The following is a 14,254-nucleotide window of genomic DNA, read 5'->3' as shown; positions in this document are numbered from 1 at the left end:
ACGTACTTAATTTGTGTTTGTAAGTGTTCGGCATTTAAAAGTTTTCTCAAATAAGATTGGTTGGTTCTACAAATCATATGTGTCCTGAGTTCATTTTCATCTCAAAGCAATACTTTTGAACATAGTTTTATAGTAATTAATGGACAAATTATGTTTATCTCCTTTTTTAATATTAATACTTTTTGTGAGCTCTTGCATCATTTTGGTTGTCAACATCTTGAATGCCATTTCCCTCACAATTGTTGAGTCAATGGTTTAGTTTGTATCTGTCCACTTCCATCTTTTTCAACTCATTTTCCTGGACAAAACTACATGTATTTAAATGCAAGTAAGTACTGAATTTGCAGGATCTTTGCAAAAGAGCAGAACCTGAACTCAATTTCAGGGACCAGTAATACTTTCACCAAAATGATGAGTGTGGAAAAAAGAAATATATATATATATATTGTAAGATAAAAGTATTTCCAAACACACACTAAAACATCTATCAAAATTTTACCTGATTACAGAACTTTTCAAAACAAAACTTTGAACTTTAATGTTCTGGAATGCATATATGTTTGTGTTACCATAGCCCTGGATCCATAACATCTGTAAAAAACAAAACGGAGAAAAGCAATCATGGAAGAAAACATTGAGAAAGACAAAGTGATGGAACCAGCAGTGAGTATCACAAACCCTTCTCTTGGTGAGGAAGAGGAAGAAGCTCGTCTAAAAAATCTGGACAAGGATGCTTATAATGAGGATGAGGTAAAGTTTGATGATACTTTAAGATTCCTCTAATGTCAAATCTTTCAATATTAAAACAATCCAGATTGAAACAATAATGAACATTATACGAACAAGTTCGAGTAAGTGTTTTACACATCTGAGTAAATGATCTGCACACTTTGCAAAATTATTATTATAACAGATTTGCACTAGGTTTTAGGACCACAATACATGTACTTTTTCTTTTTAATTAAAACATAAGGTAATTTTTTTCCTGAAGACCTCAGTGCAGCAAAGAGTTTATCTTCATTCAAGAATTCCTGGACAAGAATTGCAAAAACATGTAATTCCTTTAAAAGTTTATTTCTGGTGTGAATAATTTTTCTTCATCCTGTTAACCGAAAAATGTTTATGCAATAAAGGTAGAAATTTTTGAAAGAAAATGATGAGTTCCTCATTCCCTTTGAATGTAGCATATATATTTTTTGTAATTCTTTTACCTTTGTGTTTTTCAGTCTGAGCTTAGGTTTCTTCACTCCAAGCCAACATGTTTTATTATCATTGGAAAGCCTGGTTCTGGGAAAACAGCCCTGGCCCATCGACTGGCATCAGAATGGATGTGTGAATGTGTGAATCGTAAGTAAACCCATAACGTACATGTAGGTGAACTGATCTCTGGATTAGGTGATAATAGTGCTAGCCTACATGTATAAATTTGAATGAATGAATTTTATTTATTTATTTATTTGAATGGTGTTTTACTCCCCTAATCAAGAATAATTCACTTATACACCGGCAGCCAGCATTATGGTGGGAGGAAACAAGGCAGAGCCCAGGGGAAACTCATGACCATCGGCAGGTTGCAAACGAATGATACACTGGTGGATGAAATGAATTTTGTCACTGATTTAAAGCAAATATTTAAATGATATTGTGAACTTATTCTGTGATCTCTGTAATAAACATTCCGAACCTTTTGATTTTTAACTTGGATACTGTGGCCTTGTGACCATTCATTTGTCTCTTGTCGTTTCAGCCACTGACTTGCTCGCTCAACACATAGAACTGCAAACAGAAGAAGGCAAGAAATGTTTAGAGATGTTGTTGAGAGGAGAATCCATCCCAGAAGATGTGGTAACAAAGATTATTGAGGATAAAATCAACTCACCAGAAGTAATTCATCATGGTGAGTTTACAGTTGTATATTTTAATATTTTTTAATACCTGGTGTAAATTTCTCTTCCCCCTCATTCATGTCTTCTTTTTATGTAACTACATCACATTTATTTCTTATTGCAACTTGAGTTGTGCGACCCTAGGCTTGTATTCTGTTACTCACATTGTTTTCTTCTGTATATATTCATTCTTTCTGGTGTATAAAACACCACTGAAAACAATATGGCGTCGCGTATAAGATTCCCATGTGTCATTCAATAAACTGAAATAACCATTGCTTCTTTGCAGAGTGAACCATCATGATTTCCTGACTGTAACAGCCATTTAAAACTCGCGCTGCTCACTCGTCATACATCAGCTGTCAGTCTTAATTGAGCTGACACGTGACAATACGTCCCCTGTAACATGCAATAACTATATATTGTCAGAGGTACATTCATTAATTTGTGTAAGTTTTCTCTTTTCGTTCATTTGTACAGGTTATGTCCTGGATGACTTCCCAAGTCTGAGTGAAGCCAGTTTAAGTATAAAAGACCAGCTTGATCTGGTGAAGAGTTGGAAGCTGAAGCCAGACTTCATCATTAATATCAAGGTATGGTAGTCTACCTAGTGTGTCAGATCAGCACATACATTCTCTGTAAAGGCAAAACATCAGTGTACATGCACTGGTGCTTTTATCAGACTTTCAAAATCAAGTCAAAATCAAGCCTTATATTATGAACTGTATGTCAGTCTGATATTTATACACATTCTCCCTTATTTTGATCTTCGCTGGGTAACCTGCCATCTTGGTCAGTGAAATACATGAATGCACTTTCCACGTGACTGGGGAAAAAAATTTGTCAGTGTAACCATGGTAAGCGTCCACATAACAAAAAACATTTGTCATTGCTTTCCTGTTGGTATTGGCCTAACTCTATCCTCTCCATCTGCTCCAACCCCCATCCCCACAATCAAACACACACCACTCTTTATCTGGAATTGAAAAATACAAACTCAAATTAACATTTAAATGAGAAGATCAATGAACAACTTAAGTTTTCATAATTTTTAAGGAATTTGTTTATACATGGGTGCATGTGTGTGTGTGTTTTTGGTTTGTTTTTGTTTTTTGTTTTTTTTTTTGGATATTCTTTTTAAATCTATAGAAGTCATGTACATGTAGTTATGAAAAGAACAATGGTCTGTAAAGAATATTTTACTTTTTTATTCAGATCCCAGATAAAGATTTAGAAGTGAGGAGATGTGGCCAGAAAGTGGATTCTCTGACTGGAGAGGTCTTCACCAAAGAAACATATGCTCCAGATAAGCCTGAGAAAATTGTAAGACTTTCTTTTATTATTGAAAGTTATTTTCAGCATATTTCATTTTCATCGTCATGATCTTTTTTATTTTATTTTATTTTGTTGTACTCCTCCACTAATGTGTGATATATCCCATTAACAGGGAGATAACAGCAAATAATGAGATGTACATGATATAAGATACAGTGGTAGAAATTGATAAGAAATGACATGCAGAACTAGAATACAGAGAGCATCATTTAAATCAGTATGATAACATGTTATGAATGAATTGTACTTCAACTTTATGCTTCTTTCTAAATTTTATGACCACAGTCTTCCTCAAAATGTATGTTCAAGATTGCTTGGCGTGTTTGTTCAGGAAAAGAAAGCTGATGAAGAGGTTGAAGATGAAATAGAAGATGATGAAGAGGAAGAAACTGATGAATTTATGAATGAGGTGAAACAAGCTGAGCTTTACCACAACAGTTTTTGTTAAAGTATTTGTTAAATATTACATAATTCTGTATAAACACCTAGCGATCAGTTCTGTGCTTATTGCAGTGAAGCCATTTTTATTTCACTTTTCTATTTATGCCACTGAATATTGCTTCTGAATGTGACAGTTTTACCAGGTCATGGAGGACTTGACAGTTGTCAGTTACACTTTTCTTTAATATGTCACAGTTTTGTACTTGCTCATATGTGTTCATAATACAAGAGAACAAACATGGACTTATCACAGCATTTTACATGCTGGGTCAAGCTGACTTGTACATGCTCATCAAGCTCTTGGAGTAAATAATAGACAACTAGTTGATATAAATTTAGGATTCAGATAAAATGTAGCCTACTGTTTTGTTATTTAAATGATTATAATAAAATTATGACAGGGAGAAGGAGACCTGTTCCTTGAGCTTCCCCCAGAGGTGCTGGAGCGACTTGTCACACGACCAGAAGATCTCCCCACACAAGTGTCCGACAACATCCGAAACTACAAAAACAACGTTCTCAGGATATACGAGGTATCATAGACTGTGTGGTGCTCATCTTATCAGGCCAAGGGGTGAAACAAACTACAAGTAGTGATTACCCCTTGGCCGACACCCTCAGAATAGTTATGTGGTCATTTGTTGTTCAGTCCGCAAATCTCTTTGTCAGTGCACAAGAAGTTTACTTTAGTGATGTCATAACACAGATATAGGCAGCTAAACTGCAGTCATAGCCCAAGAGTGTCAGTCTGAACATGTCCAAATGCAATGTGTGAAGGCTGTTCTGAACTAGTGTGACAAATCATAGATTTGCTGTTCATTTGTGCCTTACTTTATGCTTCGTAATAACTTACAAACTTACTTTCTTTTATTTTCAAATGATGAAAAATATACAGATTATTTCAAGTAAGTCTTAGTGGATATTATATAAATAAATTTATATTACATTTCAGGATTACATGGCAGATCATGACCAGCAGTATCTCATTGAATTGGATGGGAATCAGCCAGTCAACAATCTGTTCAGGGTATTGACAGAAATGTTTAATTGGCTTGCTCTCTTATAGTATTCCAGCACTCCAACATGTGCTAATTATCAAGTTAAAGCCTCTTTTTCTCTTTTGAGTTGGATACCCAAAGCTATTAGTCAGGCACCTGGTGTGGTGGTTTGCCACTCATAAATCCCAACACTGTCATATATTAACGTGAGAGATTCCTGAGTGCAGTTATAACTTAAAACAGGCTGACATCATTTGAGTTAGGTGATCTTGAGTACTGTATAACACACCAGTCAAGTAAAGAAGTACATGTCCTGGTAAAATGACTACCGAAAGTACCCTAAATCCACAATAAAATCGACTAGTAAAATATATCTTTGGATTGAATTTACATAAGATTTTGAAGACTAAAATGTATTGTTCAGGTAGGGGCAGATATGAACTTCATAAAAATTCTAAAATAACCTGTCCAGCTCAGTGAACAGCCATCTACTATGCTAAAACATACACTATGTCTATGATCGAATTTGTTGAGGATTTAACTGTAGCGAGAGAAAGATACTTTATGCAGTTTGCCCCAGTTGTCAGTGGATATCAGGGGATATTTTCACACCTGAATCATCTGTACTTGCAGCAAATGATGTCACGGCTGAGCTGTTTTGTGCTGCGCCCAGCTGCTGTCCTGCAGCGCCTGAATGATGCAGAGGAAGAAGAGATCCCCGAAGAGACAGAGACTGATGAGCTTATGAGGATGCTGGCCCCCAGGCAGATGGTGGCGCCCAGGTTTAGGTGGAGAAGAAGCAGGTGGCTGAGGAACTGTCCTGTGGCATTGTATGAGGGCAATGTGCTGCCAGGAAAACCAGAGTTTGCTGTCAGGTAATGTCACCAACTAACCAAATTGTGGAAAAAACAAAGAAGTAATTTAAACAAAAATATGGATGACTGTGGCTTATTGCCACTTGGCAGTATTTTAGCCATGTCGTGGGGAAAGAGAAATATTGTTTGCCAATAAAAAATTTGGGTTTCGTACAGATTTCCTTCATTCACAGACTTAAAAAGATAATTTACACAAAATCGCATTTATTGCAACATTTAAAGTTTTGGGATATATACATGTATGTGTAATACATCAGTCAGCGCTTTTGAACCCTTAACTTTTTCACCAATATTGCACATATGTTAAGTTCTTAACAGGGCCTACCCCCTGAAACTATGTATGTAGGGGTCAAACGTTACCTTGGAATTTTTCATCTTCTGTGTGCAGATGTTCTCTCGTGATTTTCAGAACCACAATGCAGCCTTTTTTTACTTTATTGATTAGAATGCCATAAGCAAGATATTGTTTCATTATACCATTTCATTTTGTATTTAATAATTTGAAAATCTCAAATATGTTTTATTTAGGATGTTTTTTTTTTTGTTTGTTTTTTTTTTAAGTAAAAAAATGTGTTTTGATCATTTTCTCAGTTTCCTGGACAAAATGTACTGTTTGTCAAGTGCTGTAGCTCTGGAGAAATTCCTAAAGAACCCCAGGCCCTATTTGCTGCCGCCTCAACCCCGTCCCCCATGTAAGATATCAGTGCTGGGACCACCACTATCAGGGAAAACCACACTCTGTCATTTACTGGCTCAGAAATATGGTGCAAAGGTGAGAGAGTAAATTCACCTAATGTTATTCATTCAAAATTTATTTCTCAAATAATATTATAGGAATGACAATATATATCTTGCAGCTACACACTATGAGGTTCAATATAGCTGGTCAGGCTGTTATTTGCAAGAAATACCTAAGAATCTAACAATATTTTCTTAGTATGGAAATGTTGGTATTTAACTTCACATTAGCTATTATCAGACATAGAATCAAGATTTTGATCTGACAATAAACCTTAGGCGATATAAAAATGTACTATACATAATGTAATTCTGCAACCTTTTCGGATACTTGCATTCAAGCATATTCTGAAGGCATTGTTTTAATTGTCTTCAAATTAAAATGCATATGGTGAAGCCCTGAAATTTGCCAATCCATCCCAACCAGTGTACTTAGGTAAAAAGGGTGAATAAATAGCACTGAAAAATGGCTCTTATATACGCGAAATGGCTGCGGAATTAAGGGATCTAAAGGGATGGACTAAAGAGAAAAAGCCTCCATATAAATGGTATTTCTAATAATTCTAATCCTGCATATATAACTCATATTCATTGTGTCTGGTGTTTGTAGGTATTAAACATGGAAGAGCTTCTGAAACCCAGACGAGAAGAAGAGAAGAGGAAAACCCTGGAGCAAGTGAAAGCTACCACTACGGAGACAGCTATCCAGACAGTCAAGGCCAAGATCAAAGAGAAGCAGGATGCTGAGGCAGCAGCAATAGCAGCCACGGAAGGTCGGTGACTCTGTTAAGCTGGCCATGTTTGTGTGCACGTGGAGGCTCTAAAATTATCTTAACGGAAAAGACAGCTAATGTTATAACCTGAGATATTCAAGAAGAGGGGTGAAACAACAAATGAATCAATTCTTACTTTAGAATTCGTATGAGGCTACGGGATGTACCATGTTAAAAGAACCGAAAACACAATGTCACATAACTTGTACTTCATGCGTATATGGCTAAAAGGCAAACCAGGGTTTAGGTGACATAAGCAGAAACAGCTATGTTCTTGTGTTACAGAGATAACTTGCACCTGAATTTAAATAAAATTTGTAACACGGTGGTGCGTTTGATTCTCTCAAAGTGTGTGGTTTTACTTACCTTGAACTGCGATTTCTCAGCTATACCTCATCACAAAGATAAAAAGTTATGGTTTTTAAACTTCATGTAGGATAGGGGCATATATGGGCTCGGTTAGGGTACTAGCGCAGCTTGTGACACAGCAGTCTCTCACCAATGCGGCCGCTGTGAGTTCAAGTCCAGCTCATGCTGGCTTCCTCTCCGGCCATACGTGGGAAGGTCTTCCAGCAACCTGCGGATGGTCATGGGTTTTCCCCCGGGCTCTGCCAAGTTTTCACCCACCATAATGCTGGCCGCCGTCATATAAGTGAAGTATTCTTGAGTACGGCGTAAAACACCAATCAAATAAATAAATAAATCATGTGAGATACTTTGTCAGTAGATATATACATTTAATCTGGTGTTGTGTTTTCTTTTAAATACATGTTGGTCAGATAGCCCTTGGGTAGCAATTTTTTAAAATATCCATCTTTGTTTTTTCCTTTTATTTTTATTGTATTAATGGTGGGAATTTGGAAAATTTAAACTGCCTCAATAATGTGAATGTTAGTGAAAATCATTGTTGATTATGTACTATATGCTGGAATTGTTGATATGTTTTATGTGGCCTTTTAACCCTGACTAGAAAATGTCCAAACAATTAAAAATGATAAAAGAATATCCATTAAACTTAAAATCCGCCTCCATGTGCTTTTGTTTTTAAATTAAGAAGTCAGGAAGGTGCTTATCAAGCTAAACCTTGTGCTACTTTGGTTTCCTCTACCCACAACTCTCATAGCTCATAAGTGAATATTTTTTGAGTACATTATTAGACACCATTCAAATAAATAAAGAAATGTGTGTCATCTAATTCCTGAATATAATTCTGTTTTTGGATAAAATAGTTTGTAATTTGTTTCCTTTCTGTCATTTTGCAGCACTGACTTCAGAGACAGAGGGAGGTAAGACAGAAATGATTGCTTGTTTTTTATGGCTTTGTTGTTTTTTTCTTTCATGTTCATTGCTGTTTTGATGTTAATCTTTGTTATTCACATGTTGTTTATTGCTGCAAGAACTCTCCTATTATTCCACACACCCATCTGCATAACATACATCTTACACATATGTCAACCTGCATGTTTACAAACATTTCTGGTGCCTAGGGTATTTAATATACATGTACTATTTATCAGTAACTTGTTCCTTGTTATACATTCATGTAAGTGTTGGATGCAGTTCCCGATGAAGATGCACATGCATGCCACAGATGATTGTAAAAATTAGCTTTTTAGTATTTGGAAACTATTTTGACCTATAGAGCAAATAGCTATGCTTCTTTTTGTTGTTAAGTAACCATGTTAAAAATAATCTTACATAATTATCCACCAAGAGCACTGGACATGAAATTTTTTTGAAAAGAAACATTTTCTTTCTTACAAATTTTTACAAAATTGGGTTACAAAGATTTCCATGTAATTCTCCTGTCCTTCAGTATGTGGTGTAAACTCTGGCGCCGCTTATTTGCCGAATGGGGCTTTCACAAGGACATTATAGTGTTGCCCGCAGATACATGTAACTAAGGGCACTGAAGACAACAACGTTTCTGGTATTTACTTGCACGTAACACGATGAGAGTTTCCGCATTACTAAGTGAGCCTGCATGTTGTATGTACTGTTTGTTGTCTGTATGTTGTTTGCATGTGTTCCCATTGTGTAGATGCGTCTAAGGCAAGTGAGGACAATGACAAAGATAATTCAGAGGATCACGATGAAGGTGAGGAAGATAAAGCTGAGAAAAAAGAGGAGAATGCCATTGAGGAGGAAAAGAAGGAGGGTAAGGCAAGGCTTGGCCAGTATGAAGGAATCACAAACAGTCATGTTATAATTATGTGCGCATGCAACATACACATTTGTAATGAAAACCAGTATATGACTACATGTAGAGAGCTCAGAGTACAGACTGATTGTCTTCATGGTTATTGATTTGATCAGTGTTTTATACCGTACTCAAGAATATTTCATGTAACTAAAGAGAGCAGCGTTATGGTGGGGGTAAACCGGGCAGAACCGGAGGGAAATGCACAACCATCTGGAGATTGTATGACTGGTGAGAAAGCCAGCATGAGCTGGACTTAAACTCATAGCAACTGCTCCAGTGAGAGGCTCTTGAGTCATTATGCTTCCCAAGCACACTTACCAATCGGAGGTCCCCTATATGTATGTCAGATCTATTGCACGGTACTAACATGTATTTACCTGTATCATGTAATGTCTTGTCATTAATTCTTTGACAGAAGTCTTCCATTGTTTCGTATCTGATTCTTCTGTTGAGACGTTATGTGTCTGTTGTTGAAATGTTGTTTGCATCCATGGCTTTTGGTGTCATTGAATGACTTTACTTTGACAGTGACTCTTTATTGTGGAATCAATTTAGAATCGCTTGCATCGATGTCTATGATCGTCCTGGTTTTGTTATCTTAAAGTTTTCCAAAAATTACTGAACGATTGTGTAAATTTTGTCATGTTTAATTGATGTGCCAACTTATTAATTACACATGTCCTAATTGATTATTTGGATGTCGAATAATTTCTTCTCTATATTTGAAATCACCAATGGTAGATACAAAATGTTTTGTTTAACAAAACTACATGTTCCAGTTTTCAGGTGAAGGTGTATTGTGTTTTTGTGTTTTTTTTGTTTTTTAAATGTTGTATAATTATCATTACAGGAACAACTACAGAAAAAGAGGAATCAGAAACTGATACAGAAGCTAAGACAGATGGTAAGAACCAAGCAGTTCTTGACATTGAAACTTGTGTCATTCTGTGATCCATTTATCTTTTAAGCAAATATTGGATTATTGATTATACAGTGGATTTCCAGACACTTTAGGCTTGTCCACTACTATACCTGGCTGGCATCATACATTAAAGGGAAATTCTTTTGTACAGTAATAGTAGAAGTCAAATGAATGAATTTAAACAAAGAGAAGGAGAAAGAAAGGTTCTTGGCCAAGAAAACACCCACATACTTATCCAGTTTCGTGTGGAGTACAACCCTAGTACATTCCCATAATCTGAATCTTCAGTAATGTTTAATACTGTGGTGTTAACATGTCTTTAAGTGCTAGGAAGCACAAATTTGACTTTAGGGTGTAATATACACTTCAATTACATGATAAATGAACAAATACTTACTCTTGCATATCCGGATAATACAGTATAAATTCTCTCATACAGTGGACTCTCCAGTTTCTCATCTGATTATGGGCTTCATGGTGTGTCAGCAACACTGAAATGCACATCGGGTTGGTGACCTTGACCAAGTCTTTAGCACCAGTTACCAGGAAATAGCCACACTGTGTGGATTACATGTACCACAGAATTTAGCTTCATGCATAATGCTCCCCAGAAAATGCCTTTCATAGTATACTATATATGTATATCATTTTGTGTCCATTCTGATGAAATCATGTTCTAAATAAAGTTGTTCTCCATAAGACTTCTCTTCATGACCAGCACAGGCACATCTAGCATGTACATTAAACTGGTAGTGTACAAATATGTGTACCCCTGAGCCAAGCGTCAAGGCTGAAGTGCCCTGAACTGTCTGCATGCTGTTGCCGTGCAATAGGCAGTAACATCTATATCTTATAATCCACCTGCTGGCAGGTGTGACTTCACCTCAGTAACACGGTGTGTGGCTCATAATTAATTTATACTGGCTCACGCCATTTAATCATTAATACACACCAACTTGTACATAATTTAATACTTAAGATCTTCTTGCTGATGAAAACTCTCTGTCTGTCGTGAAGTAGACACTTGATATCTTTCATGTGTGTAGAATTTAGAAATAAAATTATTGTAATGCATGGGTTTACATAATTTAAATTACCAGTGTATATGGTATTTTGCTTGCAAAACATTTTTCTTAATTTTTTTTCATGATGGAAGATGAAGTGGGCTTTGAAAGTACATGTGTCAGTCATTAATTAAATTCCCATGTGCAGAGTGATATTCCTGGATGTTGTATATGTCTTTCATTGTAAGTTATTATAGGTATCTATTTTTGAGATGATGTTTTAATTAGATAGGCAGAAGTTAGCTAATTACCCAAAGTTTGCCTTTAAGCTGAACAATCAGTGTTCTTAGACGGCATGGTATGTTTTATACTTTTTTTGAAAATTATATTGATCCTGACTTAACGTAATGATAGTTAGACATTCTGTGCATGGTTGTAGGAGAATCAGGGGGAGATAATCCTGCATCTGAGGCAGAGCCATCATCTGAGAAGCCTGTGGAGAAGCCTGTGGAGAAACCTCCGCCTCCTGAGGTGGTGGTGGAGGCCGACCACCCAGAGGTGGTCACTATCGTGGAGGCTGCTCTGGCAGAAGCTGAGAAGGAGCCTGTGAACCTCAGCCCTGAGGTGCAGTTAGAGGTGCTAGTGGAGGCAGTCAGAGCTGCAGAAAAGGAGCTGAGGCATGACAGAACAGACGGACCAATGTAAGTACAGGTTGGGATGAAAGAGCTAGTCCAGGTGTCAGTTTTATAAAGTGGGTGTAACTTTTGTTAAATGCAACTGTCATGTAGAGATATCTTGCCATGGTAGTCACATTATACCATCTGTGTAAAACAGGCTCCTGAGATCTCTGTCGTGGACATTTGTGAATCTGTTGTTTCATAACTTCTTTTTTGAGATAGCATATTATGGACAAGAAATTTATCCATGTGGATCATTGCTTCAAAAATATTTGTACCATTTTAAGATGCAGAACAATACATTGTATTATTGATTGAACATGTTGTTTGTAAAGATGTCAGTGTTTCAGTCATTCCATATGTTTCCAGTGAGAATTCAAGTTTATTTACTCGGGCTTCATGGTATGTTATAACACTGCCATTTTAGAATGCAAGACTGAAATATTACCAGAGAAAATATTTCAGTAAATTGTAGTTAAATTACTATATATGCAATTTTCACTCAGGTTTGGGGGGTGGATCCTGGATAACTACCCCAATACTCGTGAGCAGTGGAACGCCCTGATAGAGAAGAATTTCTTGCCCGATGAGGTAGTCAGTCTGACAGATGGCAGTGAGCAGGGCAGCTTCCTCACCAAACGCTGGTACCTCATGGACAAAGAGGCTATCGATGAGAAGGTCAAGCTGAGACTGGAGGAGGAGGCCAAGGAGAAGGCCAGGCTGGCTGAGGAGAAAAGGTGAGCTCGAAAACTTTTGCTAGGGTCAGAGGAAAGGTCATGCTGGCTGAGAGAAAAGGTCAGGCTGGCTGAGAGGATTGGTTAGCTGGAAAATTAAGGCTAGGGTCAGAGGAAAGGTTAGGCGGACTGAGAGAAAAGGTAAGGCTGACTGAGGAGAAAAGATCATGCTGGCTGAGGCAGAAAGGTCAGGCGAGCTGAGAGGAAAGGTTAGCTGGAAAATTGAGGCTAGGGTCAGAGGAAAGGTTTGGCTGGCCGAGGAAGGCTAGTACTTATACCTAACTCTTGAAAGTAAATTTGTTTAAATTCTTTTTTTTTTTTCTTCTGTAAAGTGCTATATGTAGTGTTTAGTTACGGAGATGTTCTAACTGGTGAGTTTGGTCCTTGGTTTTCGCAGGCGTAAGGATGAGGAGGACAAGCTAGCTGCTGCGGAGGCTGCGAGGATAGCTGCTGAGGAGGAGAGGCAGAGGAGACTCGATGCTGGAGAAGATCTCAGTGAAGGTCAGTTTAGTACATATGGTGAAGACCTTCTGAACTACTCAATACTCTCACCTAAAGCTTTGAAAATAAAAAAAAACACACTTTCAGAAGCACATGAAAGCCTTTAAATGAGTGTTTTAAATTAATCAGATTTCAATAAACACTATTAGACCTTAAATCTTATTAGGTGGATGAACCAATCAGAATCAAACAAAATGTGTCACTTGAAAAATGTTAAACTTTAGGTGACATACAGTATTTCACTTGACCCAATTCTTCCCTGTACTTTAGCACATAGCAAGACGTCAGGGGCATCTAGTACTGTGGATGCATTTACTGCTAGTTTTACAAAGCATCCGTGGCATTGTGAGCCCATAAGTTGTATGGCAAGCATATGTCTTTGTACATATATAATGTACACTACGGTACAGCCCGATCCTAGACGAATACCCTACGCCCATCATACGTAGACCCTGATCCATTCCTTACTGCCATCCTGACATGATTGTCCGCCATTTGGTGAGACCATCGTGGTACCATCATCCTGATCAGAATTTGCCACTGATCAGGCTGTGTGTGTTACAAACTTATTTATGGCAAATCCGTCGTGTCTTAATGTATTGAGATGAAGTATTTTTCCTGCAGAACAATTTCTGACAAAATTTGGGTATATAGTGCGGGTGTTTGTTTTCTTTTGTGATAAAAGTATGTATACGCAGACATATATTATACAATGTAGATTTTAAACTGGCACACTTGTACAGATTGGGAACATACACAAATGGTACCTTGACATCATCATTAGCTACTGTAGATAGGGTGTAATGTGCAGACATTGAAATAGTTACATTGTTGTATGGTTTTCATGCTGACTTTGTACAGGGTCATTTTTAATGACAAATTCTACAGGCATACAGACTGGTGTAATTAAATATTGCTTCACATTTGAAGCCACTGAAAAGTACTGATACTGATGGTTGTTGTTGCAAAATACACATTTATACAAACTTGTTTTAATGCCGTAAAATCATACGGCGATCTTACGCTCAAGATGGTGCCACAGTCGGATCCTGTGCAGATGGTGTGGTCGGCCCACCATACGTAGACTGCAGGATAGGATATTCTGGTAGGATCTGTAATTGTGCGTATATAATGATATGGTACAGACACTGTAAAATTAACCTCTGG

The 14,254-nt window shown here is 37.1% G+C and overlaps 1 protein-coding gene across 1 annotated transcript in view; it reads left to right on the top strand.

Annotated features, from left to right (window-relative positions):
- The window catches only part of LOC135461612 (adenylate kinase 9-like), a 35,415-nt gene that overhangs the window by 569 nt on the left and 20,592 nt on the right, over positions 1-14,254 (top strand). Inside the window, exons 2-18 of the mRNA XM_064738791.1 lie at positions 575-750; positions 1,227-1,347; positions 1,748-1,897; positions 2,367-2,479; positions 3,102-3,209; positions 3,553-3,630; positions 4,064-4,195; positions 4,615-4,689; positions 5,294-5,535; positions 6,127-6,307; positions 6,884-7,046; positions 8,309-8,332; positions 9,022-9,204; positions 10,100-10,153; positions 11,615-11,876; positions 12,359-12,589; positions 12,984-13,087. Coding sequence (XP_064594861.1) covers positions 622-750; positions 1,227-1,347; positions 1,748-1,897; positions 2,367-2,479; positions 3,102-3,209; positions 3,553-3,630; positions 4,064-4,195; positions 4,615-4,689; positions 5,294-5,535; positions 6,127-6,307; positions 6,884-7,046; positions 8,309-8,332; positions 9,022-9,204; positions 10,100-10,153; positions 11,615-11,876; positions 12,359-12,589; positions 12,984-13,087 — 2,350 coding nt within the window. The 5' untranslated portion in view covers positions 575-621. The remainder of the gene's footprint in view (positions 1-574; positions 751-1,226; positions 1,348-1,747; positions 1,898-2,366; positions 2,480-3,101; positions 3,210-3,552; positions 3,631-4,063; positions 4,196-4,614; positions 4,690-5,293; positions 5,536-6,126; positions 6,308-6,883; positions 7,047-8,308; positions 8,333-9,021; positions 9,205-10,099; positions 10,154-11,614; positions 11,877-12,358; positions 12,590-12,983; positions 13,088-14,254) is intronic.

Source organism: Liolophura sinensis, chromosome 1 (genome assembly GCF_032854445.1).
Source record: "Liolophura sinensis isolate JHLJ2023 chromosome 1, CUHK_Ljap_v2, whole genome shotgun sequence".
Classification (NCBI taxonomy): domain Eukaryota; kingdom Metazoa; phylum Mollusca; class Polyplacophora; order Chitonida; family Chitonidae; genus Liolophura; species Liolophura sinensis.
The sequence above is the reverse complement of the archived record's forward strand: the minus strand, read 5'-3'. Positions and strand labels throughout refer to the sequence as shown.